The following is a 14,667-nucleotide window of genomic DNA, read 5'->3' as shown; positions in this document are numbered from 1 at the left end:
GTACCTTTGGTTAGAAGAAATTGATTCCAGCTGTCTTCTGTTCCTGTGTAGGTCTGCAGATCCTGTTCCTGGGCCTCAGTCATGGGGACTAGAGGGAGGACGTCTGGGGACTCCAGCATTATAAATTGAAGGTCAGAGGCAGCAATGGGCAAACTTTAGATCAGCTGCACTTCATGGTTTCAGCTCCTCACAACTCTTGCAAATAGCACCACTGCGGTTCTCGGATACCACTATGGACTTTCCTTGCATCTGGGATCCAGCACTCTGTTGAGGTGGCTCAGGTTTGGTCAGTCCTGCTTCATGGGAGTCCGGAAGATCTTCCTGGAGCTCAGGACCGACTTAAAGACACTCGCTCAATTCTGGTGTTCCTCTCCCTGGCAATCGGTTCCTGCAGCAGCAGAAGTACAGAGGATTTCCAGATGAGCTTATCTTGGGGTCAATTGGTCCCACCAACCCAAGAGGAGAAGTCTTCCTTTGCAGTTCTTCTCTAGTCGAGTCGAATTCGGAACTTGAGCACTGCAACACGGTATCACCGGGCAAACCAACAGTCCAGGAGTTGTAGCGGGCGTCTCTTCCAAGTTCTTCTTCGGATTCCTTCATCCAGTGGTCAACGGCCTTCCATGCAAAAAGCCTTACCTTTTATGCAGATTTATCCCAATCATTCGTAGCCTAGCTGTCAATCATACAGCAGGGTGGCTGTCCTCCAAGGACAGCCCTCCAGCCAATCACCCTTGGGTGCATTCCTGTAACCAAGGAGATTAAGCACAGTGAGTTTCGGGCACCTGCCTCGCTTCCTGCCCTGCCAGACACGCTGGAGCCAGAGACAGGCTTCACCAGTGAATCCCGACAGACAAAACAAACAAAGGGAGCAAACCTGGTTTGGCACACAGTAAATCTCAAGAAGGACCTTTACAACAAGAAATGGCGAAAAAGACGACCAGGGCCATTTTGACAAAATGGTCACCCATGGGTGCTTTACTACAGCTGCAATTGCAGCCCGCGGTAGAAACACAATGGTAGGAACAAGTAAACCATGGCCACGACCCATTAATTGTAGAAAGGGTAACATAAAAATGTTACATGAGAAACTAGACAAAGGGGATATTAAGTAATTTCACATCACTGCTCTTGGAAACTAATTTCGCCAAGAGAAGGTATTTAAACCTTTGGGAAATCTAAGACTTCCTGTGCCACTGCACTGAAGGTGCTGTGTGTCACAATGTAAAGATGATGGCTATGGAGTTTGCCAGACTACAAAGTCAAAAGAAACAGAGCCCAAATTGCAGAAAAATAAGAGAGTGGGGAAAAAGGTCTCACTCTCTTCAGGTTAGAAATTAAAAGTCCTAAAGTCCAGCAAAAAGAACTGGGGGTCTCTAGGGTAGAGGGAATTAGCACATTTCTGAGAATTCTCCCTAAAAATACGTTTCAGTCATTGCTTCCCTTAGTTTGTGAACTTAAAACCAACTGTAATTGAATATTACACCCCAAAATCCACCTCCCCTAGAATAACTTATCCTGAAACAGTTAAAGGTGTATACTGTTCCTAGATTTTGTGTTGCACAAGATCAGAACAGAATATTGTCCAGTTGATATTACTATTTGAGTTCCTGCTGAGCGTCACACTACAAGTGATCGGGTCCACTACCCTAGTATTACTGAAAGTAACCTAAAAGTAACTATTGGTTTTGACTTCCCCAGAACTCCTGTTAGGTGTTCCAAATTAGGTTATATGCTTTGGTCTGTGCACCTTCAAGCATAGGGTTGTTTTTTTACATTTGTGGTTATATATAATGTGATCATACTTTCCCCAAAGATTTATCTCGGCCTACTTGTATTTAAATAAAACATTTTTACAATACATAGTGTTTCAGTGTTTCTTTGGACCATTTGTATGCCCTTTTCATTTGTACTGATTCTACAGCCCTCTATCCCTCCGAGGAAAAGACGTGCTGCTCTGTCCGCACTACCATGAACTCAGGTGGTACAATCTTATACCAAGAGCAGAGTCTTGTACCGCCTCAGTTGAACGGTTTTACTAAGCATTTAGTTCGATTTTAGATAAACTGTCCTAACAGTGGGCACGCCCGAAGACCAGAGAATAACAAAACCTTTGAAATTCAAGGACAATAAATCATTAGTTGCAGGGACGTTTAGGTGAGAACTTAAACGCAACAAACTGGTTTGTTGGAACTTCTATGGGAATAGAAAAGGCGCAGTCAATCATGAAGATATTCCACGATAGGGTTTTTGCACGGCCCGGCCATAGTAGAGGTCGATCGGCCGGTCGCTATAACTCGCAATGAAGACCTCAGGGCACTAGGGCCCAATCCTGGGAACACTGGCAACAGGATGCTTTCTTCCCAGCTCGAGGAAGAGCCTCCAGAAGTCACAGAGAAAGGAGATTTGGCAGATAGCAAGCAGCCCAAGCAGGTGAGTGAATGTTTGACCCACCAGTGGGGGGGGGCAGGATGCTAAAGTTTATAAGCAGCTGGCGAGTGCTGACAAGCGATGCTTGGGTCTTGCAGACCACATCAGGCTTTCAGTTAGAGATCATGTGAAGACCTCATCGAAGATGAAGTATCTCAGAATAAGAGTATCCTGCACATGGAGCATCACCAGCTTAAGCTAAATGGTGCCATGGAGTTAAGCGAGGAGGTAGAACCGTGATTTATCAGAAACATGTTGCTTGTCCACAAGAAAGAAAGTAAAACCAGTTATAAACTTGAATGAACTCTATGGGTGGATAGTGTACAGACACCTCAAGATGGAGGGTATCCACCTCTTCAGGGATATACTACGGGAGGAGGCCTGGCTAGCAGGAACAGATCTAAAAAAAGGACACATACTTTCCAATTCCGGTAGCAGCACAATATTGGCCATTCTTCGAGTTTCTGGTGGGGGAGCAAGTTTGGCGATTAAAGACTCTTCCTTTCAGACTCTACACAGCGCCTTGGGCTTTTACCAAAAATCATGAAACTTGTCGGAACAGCAGTCAGAGAAAGGTATACAAGGATGATCATACACTCTAGTGTTAGGGAAAATTCTCCGAAATGTGCTAATTCCCTCTACCTTACAGACCCCCAACAACTTTGCTGGATTTTGAGGACTTGCATCATCTTTGTACATTGTGTCACACAGCACCTTCAATGCAGTGACACAAGAAAGTCTTTCAGCTTTCCCCAAGGTTTAAATACCTTCTCTGGGATGAACTACCGTTTCCCAGAGCAGTAAAGTGAAACTGACTTTACATACCTTTGTAACTTTCTAGACCCAGCACACACCATTTTACAATAGGGTGCTGGCAAGGTTCCTTAGTATCCCCTTTGTCAAGCTTATGTACAATTTTTATGTTACCCTTTCCTCACTGAATGGCTGGTGGCAGTGGTTTACTTTTTACTACCATTATGGTATTTCACAGCGGGCTGCGTTCGCATTCACGGTAAAGCACCCATAGGTGCCATTTTTGTCAAAATGGTCCAGGTTGTCTTTTTTCACCATTACTTTGTGGAAAGGTCCTTCTTGAGATTTACTCTGCGCACCAGACCAGGTTTGGTCCCTTTGGCATGATTCACAAGTGAAGCCCGCCTCTGGCTCCAGGGTGTCTGGCGGAGGCAGAAAGCAAGGGAGGGGCCCGAAACTCCCTGTGCTTAATCTCCTAGGAGACAGGAATGCACTCTTAGGTGATTGGCCGGCTGGCTGTCTGGGAAGGACAGCCACCCTGCTGGGTGACTGACAGCTAGGCTGGAATGAATGGGAGCAAGCTGCATAAAAAGGTGAGGCTTTTTGGCTTGGAAGGCAGAGTCTACCACTGGACGAAGGAATCCGAAGAACTTGAAGAGGACGCCTGCTGCAACTCCTGGACCGTTGAAACTCCAAATTCGTATCAACAAAAAGCCCCTGCAAGGACTACTTCTCCCCTTGAGTTGGTGGGACCAATCAACTCCAAAGTAAGCCACCTGGACATCCTCTCAAAGCTGGTCGAGTATCCACTGCAGTCACTACTGGAACTGGATAGCCAGGGAGAGGAACACCAGTTTGTGTGCGCTGCTTTTAAGCTGGCCAAGAGCTCCAGGAAGCCGGACTGACCGAGCCCCCCTCAACAGAGTGCGGTACCCCAGATGCAAGGAAAGCCCATCTCGACAACTAGGAACCGCTGTGTTGCTATTTGCGGTAGACGCGAGGAGCTGAAACACACCGAACAGCCACTAGTTTGAAGTTTACCGGTTGCGAGCGGTAACTGTCCCATTGCAGTGCAGGAGTCCCCAGAAGCCCTCCCTCTTGTCCCCACAACTAAGGTCCAGAAACAGTGAGATCGGCAGAGCTGCACGGGAACAGAAGTCATCTGCTGCACTTTTTCCTTCAACCTAAAGGTACTGTAAAGTCTAAGAGAACTTAACTCTTGTTGTGTAGCCACTTGTCCTCACTGGAGACTTGCTTGGTTGCATGTGTAGTGTTGCTTGCAGCTTCTTTACTGCACAAGCCTAATCAGCTTGTGGCCCTACTTTGATTTTCTTCTATTCTACCAAGACTTTTTAAACATTGGAAAAGAATTTCTACTTACCTGCAAGTAGTGCTTCAGTTCACCTTGATGTTTGCTAACTGAACATTGGCGGGCCTGGCTCCCTGAACGACTCTTCTCCCTTCTGCTTATGTGTTTTGCCTTCCTTCCAGGAAAGGGTTAACTGACTTTGCATTTGGGGGTTGTTTAGAAAGTAATTACCTACTTAAGAATAACAGTGAATACTTGTTTTATTCTAAACTCTCTTCTCTAACTACTCCCAAAAATATACTAAATGCAACAGTGATATATTAATGCCAACAGTACCCTAGCTATTGAAGTCACCCGAGGGTGTAGGTAGTGTCTGTGCAAAAACAAAGAGGTGATGGCTGGAAGGTTTAGAATGAATCTTAACCACTGGCATTGCTCTGGGCAACCCTCCAGACCATCGTTCTTTGCCTGCCAAGCCATTGTAGAAGGGGAAAGACCATATGCAAATCAGGCTCGGTCCCACCCCAAAAAGGGGCAGTCCAGCCCGAACTGCTAGGTCACATCCCTTCTGCACGAGACCACAAGCATCCCCAAATAGGTTTCGGCCTTGTTGGGCCTCATCAGTGAGTAGCAGCTTGGGTCTCTAGGCCCAGCAGGCACAGGACCCACGTCTGGGCATACCCGTCCCACTTGGGATGACAAAGCAAAAACAAAGAGGTGATGGCTAGAAGGTTTAGATGGTCTCGTGCAGAAGGGATGTGACCTAGCATTTTGGGATGGACTGCCCCTTTTGGGGTGGGGCCAAGCCTGATTTGCATATGGTCTTTCCCCCTCTGTAATGGCTTGGCAGGCAAAGAACGGTGGTCTGGAGGGTTGCCCAGAGCAATGCCAGTGGTTAAGATTCATTCTAAACCTTCCAGCCATCACCTCTTGCCAGAGACAGTTGTTCGGATTATATTGATTCAGAGCAAGGGACGTAGACAGGGGGTGACATAAGGTCCATAGAGGAAGTAGTTTGGATGCACTACATAACAGAAAGGACGCTCTGGGATTTGTAGTTCGTGTGTGTTTAAATACAAAATGATTTTATGGATACCTGTGATTTTAATGAAAAATACTGAATTCTTTTTTAAAAAATTTTATTTGGGGTCCCCAAGCCAAACCCCCACCTCCTAACCCCCCCGATTTCACTAGGTTTAAAACTTCACCCAACCCCCTCCCCACCCGTTTTAATCCTTGATCCCACCCACACACATTTTTACAAATAGAGGTTTTTACGATTTTTGCACTCGTTAAAAATGTTTTTCGTTTGTCTCCAATCGTTAATATTACTGGATATTTAACAGATATGTTGAAACTGCTGGAGAATAAGAAATAAATAAGTTTAAGCATAATGCGTGCCGCTGTCTTTAATAGAATCAAGACTCCCTGTGCTGCAAGCTTGGGTAACCTTCTTTATTTCCCAAAGAGTTAAATATTGATAATTCAGACACTGGGGCCATCATCCCAGGGTTCAGATTTTTTTTTGCCAGAGACCACATTACATTTGAGGAGCTAGGTCTCTCACCGTCCCATTTTGGAAGATCTCAATTGTTTACCAAACCTTTGAAGCAAAGTTGGGATCCCGAGCCCATTGATATGAGGCACAGTGGGAGACAGATGTTCATGAATCAATTGCTGAAGCTCCATGGAATATCTGGTTTAGGCTACCTTAGGTTCAGCCTGTACTAAGGTCAAGCAAAAATGCAAATTACGTTTTTGCTAGTATTTTACACCTGTATTTCTCAACGAGATCTACCAAACGCAGATCCCATGCTGCTAGTAATGCTGGAAACGTCCAAAAAGACTATCCATTCGTACGAATGGTACAAAAGTCAGAAAAAGGCCTGTACCATCCATACGAATGGGAAAATACCAAACATCACCATGTTCGGGCTTGTAAAGAAAAATTTAAAATAAAAAAAGGAAAGGACCCAGCACTGCTGGTTCCCAAGCACGTAAGTGAAGGTTGTTAGGTAAAAATTGATGAAGTAACACTGTGTGAGACTACACAACACTTAGCTGCTTGGTATCAGGTAACCCACCTTTTGGTATAGGTCTGTACTACACAAGTTGGTAGTGTGACTGATCAGTCAGGCCTATCTCATGAGGGGTAAATGTGAGCTGTAGAAATGAAATTCGCAAATACAAGTAGTCAAGTAACACTTACGCTCAAGGTTTGTCATAAATAGTTATGCAACATCAATTTTTAAATAAACGTTCTTTAAAAATGGCAAGATGGGTAGCATTCAAATATGCTTTAAAATATTTTTTCCAGAATCAGCACAAGTTAGTGGATAACTCTTTAGATATGCTTTTACACACTTCCTACACCTGGAGGTGACTTCATTCACAAGGACAGTAATGGCATTTATAGATCACTAGTTATACTTTGCAGATTCTGAGGTTGCAGAAAGGAAAGGTTGCAGAAATGAAAGAGCAAGGAAAAGGTTAAACAGGTTCTCAGGGAATGCGAGTATACTTAGATCTTCCAATGACGTCTAAGCAAGCCCTTCTCAGCAATAACAGTCTAAAATAAGTTACCACCTATGAGGGAAAGAAATATCAAAGTCGATGAACTAGAAGGGAGCCAGGACCGCCAAAGTCAATTGAAGCACAGTCTATGGAGCTGAATCACTTCTTAGATAAAAAGAAAATGAAAAAATAAAAATAAAAAAGGCGCACAAAGTTAGAGTTTTGTAGCAATCACTTGTAGGGTCACAAGCTGTTAAGACTGTAAAAAGCAGAGTTGGAATCAACTCTAAGGGTAAGCCAGTTCAAGTCTCAACCGAGTAAAGCACAGCTCAAAAAGACACTGAGGTAAGTACCCCAAGTCTAAACAGTACCTCTGGTTTGAAGAAGAGTAGTCTAGCTGGATTCTGTCCTGTTGTAGAGGTGCCTCAGTCGTGGGGACAAGAGGGAGGACGTCTGGGGGGCTCCTGCGGCAGCAATTTGGAGGTCATCTGCAGCTACGGCTCTTTTCGGATCAGCGGTTTCCGCGCTCGCTAAACAGCACCACTGCGGATCTCGGATACCGGTTGGGCTTCCTTCACGCCTTGGGTCCTGCACTCTGGTGAGGGGACACTAGCTCTGGTCATCCTGCTTCTGGAGGGTCGTTGGGAGACTCCTAGAGCTTTTGGCTGGATTTCAGGCATTGCATTAGACTACGGATTTCTCGACTCCTGGCACTCAGTTCTGGCAGCAGCAAAGAAGTACAGCCAATCAGTGAACATTGTCCAGTGGGTTCTTATCTGGGTTAGTTCATCCCACTAAGCCAAGGGAAGAAGTCGTCCCTTCCCGGAGCTTCTCTTGTCGATCAGAAAAAGGAGTTTCAGCATAGCAGCAGGGCTTCACCAGGCAATTCAAAGGTCCAAGAGGATGCAGCAAGCTTCCTTCAGGTGTCTCTCCCAAAGGTTGACTCTCCCTCTAGTCCCAAAACCCTCGCCTTTTAAGCAGGTTTCTCCCACTCATGCACAGCCTAGGCTCTCAATCACACAGCAGGGTGGCTGTCCTGAAAGGACAGCCAGCCAATCAGGACTGGTTGCATTCAGGCATTCCAAGAGACAAAGGACAAGGAAGTTTCAGGAGCCTCTCTCACATCCTGCCTTTCCAGACACACTGAAGCCAGAGGCGGGCTTCAGGGCTGAAGCCCACCAAAGGCAAAACAAAGGGCCAACTCGGCCTCGACGCACAGAGTAAAACCCAACAAAATCCTCACAACAAGAAAATGGCAAAAAAAATAAGACCAGAGCCAATTTGACAAAATAGTCACCCATTGGCGTTATACTGCAGCCGAGGATTCAGTCTGTGGTAGAAAAGCACAATGGTAGGAAAACTAAACCACTGCCACCAGCCATTTAAAGTAGTGGGGGTAACAAAAAATGTTACATGAGAATGCAGGATAAGGGGCTACAAAGTAAACCCCCCCCCCTGCCCCCTTGTACTCCACAAAGATGGTGTGTGCTGGACAAACTAAGAGAAAAGTTAAGTAAAGTCAATTTCACTGTACTATTCTTGGGAACAAAAGCAAATGGAAAATAAAGGGGGAGGGTAGTGGAGGTGGTTGGGAGGGAATTTGTGGGGTATGTTTGTGGAGGCATTTGCTTTGGGTTTTTTGACTGGAATGGGTCAGGTTAGCTACAGTCTGGATTTATTTTATTTAAGATTTATTCTGTTTCTCTCTTCTGCACTTTCCACTCCCCTCACGACCCCCCTTCCATGCACTTCCCCCCCCTTTTCCCCTTTTCCATGCGCTTGCGCTTTCTTAAATGTCACTGGGCCAAGTAAGATCACTGTTCTCTTTTTTCTTCCCTCCCTTATTCCCCACCCTTTTTGCCTGGTCACGCTCTGAAACACTTGTGTACGAGCACAATATAATTAAAAAAACATTTCGTTACAGTATTTTCGGCCGCAAACTTTTCCGTTACGGGCAAACAACCCAAATCCAGTGATGCTCGCGTTAAGGAGAATTCTCAAAAATGTGCTCATTCCTTTCACCTTATAGACACCCAGCAACTTTGCGGGATTTTGAGGACTTGATTTTTTTTACCTGGAGAGAGTGTGAGCCTTTTTCCCACTCTCTTGTGTATTTTGATGTGTGTTACTCTGTTTTCTGTGGTTATGGAGTTCGACAACTCCATAGGCATCATCTTTTCATTTGTGTCACACAGCACCCTCAGTGCAGTGGCACAGAGAAGCCTTTCAGGCTTTCCCAAGGTTTAAATACCGTCTCTGGGATGAACTACTGTTTCCCAGAGAAAGTAAAGTGAAATTGACTTTACTAGTCTTTTTAAATTCCTAGACACAGCTCACCCTAGCTTACAATAGAGCACTGGAGGGGTTACTTAGTATCCCCTGTGTCTATATACTCATGTAGCAGTCAAATGCTACCCTTTCCCGTCAAAATGGCTGGTGGCAGTGGTTTTACAACAAACTTCCATGATTTTTCCCAACTGCGAGCGCCGGTAGCGTTAAATCGCGGGAGCCATATTTTTCAAGATGGCGTCTGAGCCCGCTCTGTAAAAACAGTTCCCGGTCGTCTTTTTTCACCATTTGTTTTTGGAAAGGTCCTTCTAGAGTTTGTCTCTGTGTGCCAAACTAGGTTTGGTCCCTTTGTTCCTTCGCCTTTGGCAGGCTTCCGGACTGAAGACTGCCTCTGGTGCCAGAGTGTCTGGGGTGGGCAGGAAGTGAGGGAGGTGCCCGAAACTCCCTGTGCTTAGTCTCCTAGGAGAGCCAAATGCACTCTGGCGTGATTGGCTGGCTGACTGTCGAGCAAGGACAGCCACCCTGCTGGGTGAGTGACAGCTAGGCTGGAATGAATGGGAGGAAACTGGATAAAAGGCGAGTCTCTTGGCTTGGAAGGCAGAGTCGACCACTGGAACAAAAGAACCAAAGACGAGCTTGAAGAGGACGGCTGCTGCAACTCCTGGACCGTTGGTTTGCCCAGTGAAGCCCTGCTGCAGGTCCCAATCGCTGAGTTCATCTCGACAGATAAGCCCCCACAAGGACCCTTTGAGTTGGTGGGGCCAATCAACTCGACCATAAGCCACCTAGACACCTTATCTCAGAGCTGATTGCATTTTCCTCACTGCGCTGCAGGAAACCGAATAACCAGGGGGAGGGACACAAGTTTGTGTGCTTGATTTACAGCTACCGGAATCGAAGATTTGCCACTTGCAAGCTTTTTGACCAGTCCCAGTGCAGGAGTCCCCCGACGTCCTCCCTCTTGTCCCCACGACTGAGGCCCAGGAACAGCAAGATCTGCAGGAACTGCCAGGAACAGAAGTCATCAGCTGCCTCTTTTTCTTCATTTGTAAGGCACTGTAAAACCAGACTGAGTACTTACCTCTCGCGGTGAAAGTGCTTGAAACTTCCCAAACTCAAAGGTCTAATCAGCTTGTGATCAAACATATGATTCTTCTTGCTACGAACTATTCCTAAGAACTTTTACAGAGACTTTTCCGTTTAACTACCAGAACTGCTTTGTCCTATCCAAGACTTTAGCCCACTGACTTTGGCCTAGCCTATTGAATTAAACTAACCTTTCTGGTGAACTCTAAATATTTGCACTGTCTAAAGAATATTGTAACCTTTCATGTTTTAATAATCTTTGCCTTTTACTCCTCTTGAAAAGTATTTCTAAATTCTTATTGAAGTGTATTGGTGTGTATGATAATTGCCTCCTATTGAATCTTTTATAATTGAATGGTTAATAAATGAATACGTATTTTTAACCAAGAAACCTTGAGTGTAAGTTTATTTGAACACCTATGATTGTAGACCTCTAACATCCTTAGAGCTCACATTCACTCTTGAGATAAGCCTGGCTGCTCAGCCCGCTACCAAAACTGTGTGGTACAGACTAATACCAAAGGGTGATTTTGCTTACACCTGTAGTCATAGTTGTCTGTAGTGGTCCCAAATGGTACTGCATTCACACTTTGCCTAACAGCTCACTGACAAGGGAATATGTTGAGAATTTTGTATGATACAGCAACACCAGAAAGAGTGACATTTACATAAAGCAAATAAATAAGTAGATAGCCCACTTGACCCCTTGGTTTTATTGCTAGGCAATGTTGGTCCTAATGAAATGTATCTACTGAATGGGTTTGCTGTGTACCTGAAAATACAGTTTAATCGCAGCCCCACTCACAATTGCAAAGAATCTGAAGTCAATCCATTCCCACACCTCCAATGTCTTGAATGGTGGAAAAGGCTTTGCAATTTGCTGGCAATGGATAAGATTAAGGACATGGTATCGATTAGGACATATCAACACTTATAAAATGCACATGATTTTCCCAACATACACCACAGACCTGTGAATTTGAGCCAATTCTTCTGCAACTGAATCTTGGTTCAAAGTTGGTTATACCGGAATGAAGGTTTACAGATCTGGATTCTTTACAGATCAATGGCCACACCACAAAATGTTCCTTCGGACATCGGGGCCTTCATTTAGAACCAAAATCTTATTTGATGCTTACCAAGTCACGATAAGTGCCTCTTGCAAATAAATTTACCTAAACCATTAGTTTTAAAAACCTTAATAAAATGTTGAACCCAACCACATTTTGAAAGCTACACTGCACAGAGAATCCTGAAATGTATGATAAACAATACATCCGGAGTAGTTAACTGAATGAATGGTTTACTTATGATGTAAAGACATCCAAAATATAGGTTTCACTATAGGACCTTTTCTTGCCTGGTTATGGGCATATACGACAAGCTTCTTGACAGGTTAAGGAAACCAAACATACTTTGCAGAATGACATTACATTTACTGCAAAAACATGCATGCAAACATCCATTAGTAGGGTTTTATATTCATGAAAGACTCTATTACCCATTAGAAGGCTTTAGATAATGGTCACTCTTTCTTACGTTGGTTTTAACTGGCTGATGTACACTTCGTGAAGAATTATTTTCAAGTCATTGTGACATTTGCAATAAATGCCTATTCAAAGATATTTCACATAGTGCCTGCATTCTTGGGTGATGCATTTACTCACTAAATATACACTAAAACAAAGCAAAGCTAAAGCTCACCTGATGTCTTGATAAGGCACAAACTCCTTGTCAACAAAGGCTTCATTAATTTTCACCAGAACGTCTAAGCCTTCAGTTACCTCGCCAAAAACAGTGTGAACGCCATCAAGATAGTCTAGATTTTCCCCTGTGGTGAACAGAAACTTCAAGAGAAAAAGACAGGCATTGGATTGCCAGAAGGTTAAAACATGTGAACACAAAAGAGAAAGCAACATGTTCACTGCAAACTAGCCAAACATAAAACACAGTTAGGATTAGGACCAAGCCCAACCAAAAGGACTTCCCATTAATCAATTAGGCAAGGGAAGAAGCATGCATTTAACCTGTGAGAAACACGATTAGCAAATTCTATACATCAGAGTTTGAAATTGCTGGGAACCATTTAGCTCCTACTTCTAGCCTAGGAAAGCCTGGTAAGCTTTAAACCAACAGTTACGTGGAGCTACATTTAGCTCCCCAATCCAACTGGTGCCTTACAAACATTCATATTTAACTTTAATGTTGAGTATTTGAGAATGCAAATAAAAAATTAGGACACATCCAGTACCCATTTAAACATAATTCAGGGTTCGAAATTGAGGGGAGCTGTGAGCTATTTAGCTCCTGCTCATAGCCTAGAAGAACCTGTGTAGCTCAAAACAAACAGTTGCCAGGAGATACTTTTGACTATCCAGGCCAACTGATGCAGAACTAACTGTGAATTTAATTGTGAATTTTGGAAAATATACAAATGAACATCAGGACATAGCTACATGGCATTTGAAGCAGAACAGTTAAAGCATAACAGGTCATAAATAATGGATGCAATTATATGGGAGTTAGATTTGCGTTAAGCTAGCCCCTTGTTACCCAGTGGTAGCTCCTGGTGGCTGCTTATTGCTAGGTACCCAGGTGCTGTCTGTTGGCCCTGCTTATGCAATTTTAATTTCGGGCCCTGTAATGGATCATAAAGGACAAACAGTTGCCTCTCCTGTATTTTAAGTTAAGATTTCCCTTTTCATCAACTTTACCTCCATATTCTATGGACACCCAAACATTTTGTTTTACACCTTGTCCTGACCTTATGCAGAGAAGGGAAGCCATCAGCTTCAATTCACTAGCCTTTTGCTAATTTGTTATGGGGAAACTGACTAGTTCTTCAGACTGTCAGCACTGGGAAACTAGGTTTCGTTTTTTGACATGTGATCCGTTTGGATAACCTTTTCATATTGCACACCGCATCTTCCAATGCAATGGGGATACTTTTGCATCAACCTAGACTTACACCAAAGGAATTTTTGGTTACTTTCAAATGTGCCTAAAAACAAGCTGGTGGCAGCAGTGATATCTTTACAATTTTTGCTATATTTTTACTTAGCTCATTCCAGTTTACAGCATTTGACTACTAAAAGTGGGTAATGGGCCATGATGGTCGTACCATGGGATCTTTTGCTTGTTCTTTGGCCGTTTTGTACTTTGGCCTTCTTCCTCGGAATTCCCTTTTATGGTCTTGCATTTGCCCAGAAAAACTACTGATTTTGCGGGCTAGTGCCGGCCATGTGTGTATGGGGTCAGGTAAAGTGGGCTGGGCCTGGATGGTCCCAATTCACATACTGCTGCCATTGTGTCTAGAGTCTTAACCAATTAGAATCATTGTGTATTTTGCCGTTTAGGCTCATTGTGGACCCATGACCCACTCACCTCTCTTGAGACTTGGCCACTCTCCACGCTTATCTGGATTGGGTTTGGCTAAACTCAGAGTCCCCTGTTCACGGTAACTAGGGTGGCCTCCTAAAATCTGTCCATTAGGCCAGATTTTAGAAAATATTTATGTTTAGCAGCTGGGGCTGTTTGCGCAGACAATAGAGTCCCGCAGAACACGGGCTGAAAACTTTCATCTCAGCCCACGTTCTATGGAACCCCCAAGCTGACTCCACGCGACAGGACGTAATATATATTTTTAAAATATTCCCCTAAACCCCCAAACCTGCACCCCTCCCACCCCTTTCTACTTACCTTTTTTTGGCGGCAGTACTGGCCGCAGCTGCTCCCCCACCGTCCCGAGCGCTCCGTTTGGCTGCCAGGGAAAGGGAAGAGGGGCTCCGTACAGAGCCCCACTTCCCTTTCCATGGCAGCCATCTTGGGAAAGGATTTTCCTTCTTTCAACAGGAGGCGCGTGGCGTCCCGTTGAACGAAGGAAAAGGGTTTTTAGCACCCCGGGTTGCCACTTTGGTAACCCGGGGTGCTAATGGCCTTAACACCCGATCAGGTGTTAATGCCACAATATAGCATACATTATTTACCGTAACTGCTTAGATTCACATGCTTTGTATAGGCCGTCATCTAGTGGTAGGTGCAGAGTATTGCACGACTTCTTTTCGAAGATCAAAAAGGGACGTAGACTAGGCATGTTTGTAATAATATCCCTAGTGTGAAATCCGTTGTACCCATGGACCTTCACACATCGAGGTCCCTCAGATTGTTTTGCTTATCAAATGAGGGAGCATGAAGTGTACGCTGGAGTACATAATAGGTATACTATGTACCTTCAAATCCAAGAGAAGAGGAGAGTGGGCGCATGTGAATCCAAGTGGATACAAGCATTA

General features: G+C 44.4%; 1 protein-coding gene across 2 annotated transcripts in view; it reads right to left on the bottom strand.

The window, feature by feature from the left end:
• Positions 1-14,667, bottom strand: part of PPIL4 (peptidylprolyl isomerase like 4) — a 521,963-nt gene that overhangs the window by 374,805 nt on the left and 132,491 nt on the right. For both annotated transcript variants that reach the window (XM_069607668.1, XM_069607669.1), the window contains exon 5: positions 12,083-12,225. In XM_069607668.1, the coding sequence (XP_069463769.1) occupies positions 12,083-12,225 (143 nt within the window). The remainder of the gene's footprint in view (positions 1-12,082; positions 12,226-14,667) is intronic.

The sequence above is a fragment of the Ambystoma mexicanum genome, chromosome 4q (assembly GCF_040938575.1).
Source record: "Ambystoma mexicanum isolate Mex_15411 chromosome 4q, UKY_AmexF1_1, whole genome shotgun sequence".
Taxonomy (NCBI): Eukaryota; Metazoa; Chordata; class Amphibia; order Caudata; family Ambystomatidae; genus Ambystoma; species Ambystoma mexicanum.
This window is presented reverse-complemented; position numbering and strand designations above follow the sequence as displayed.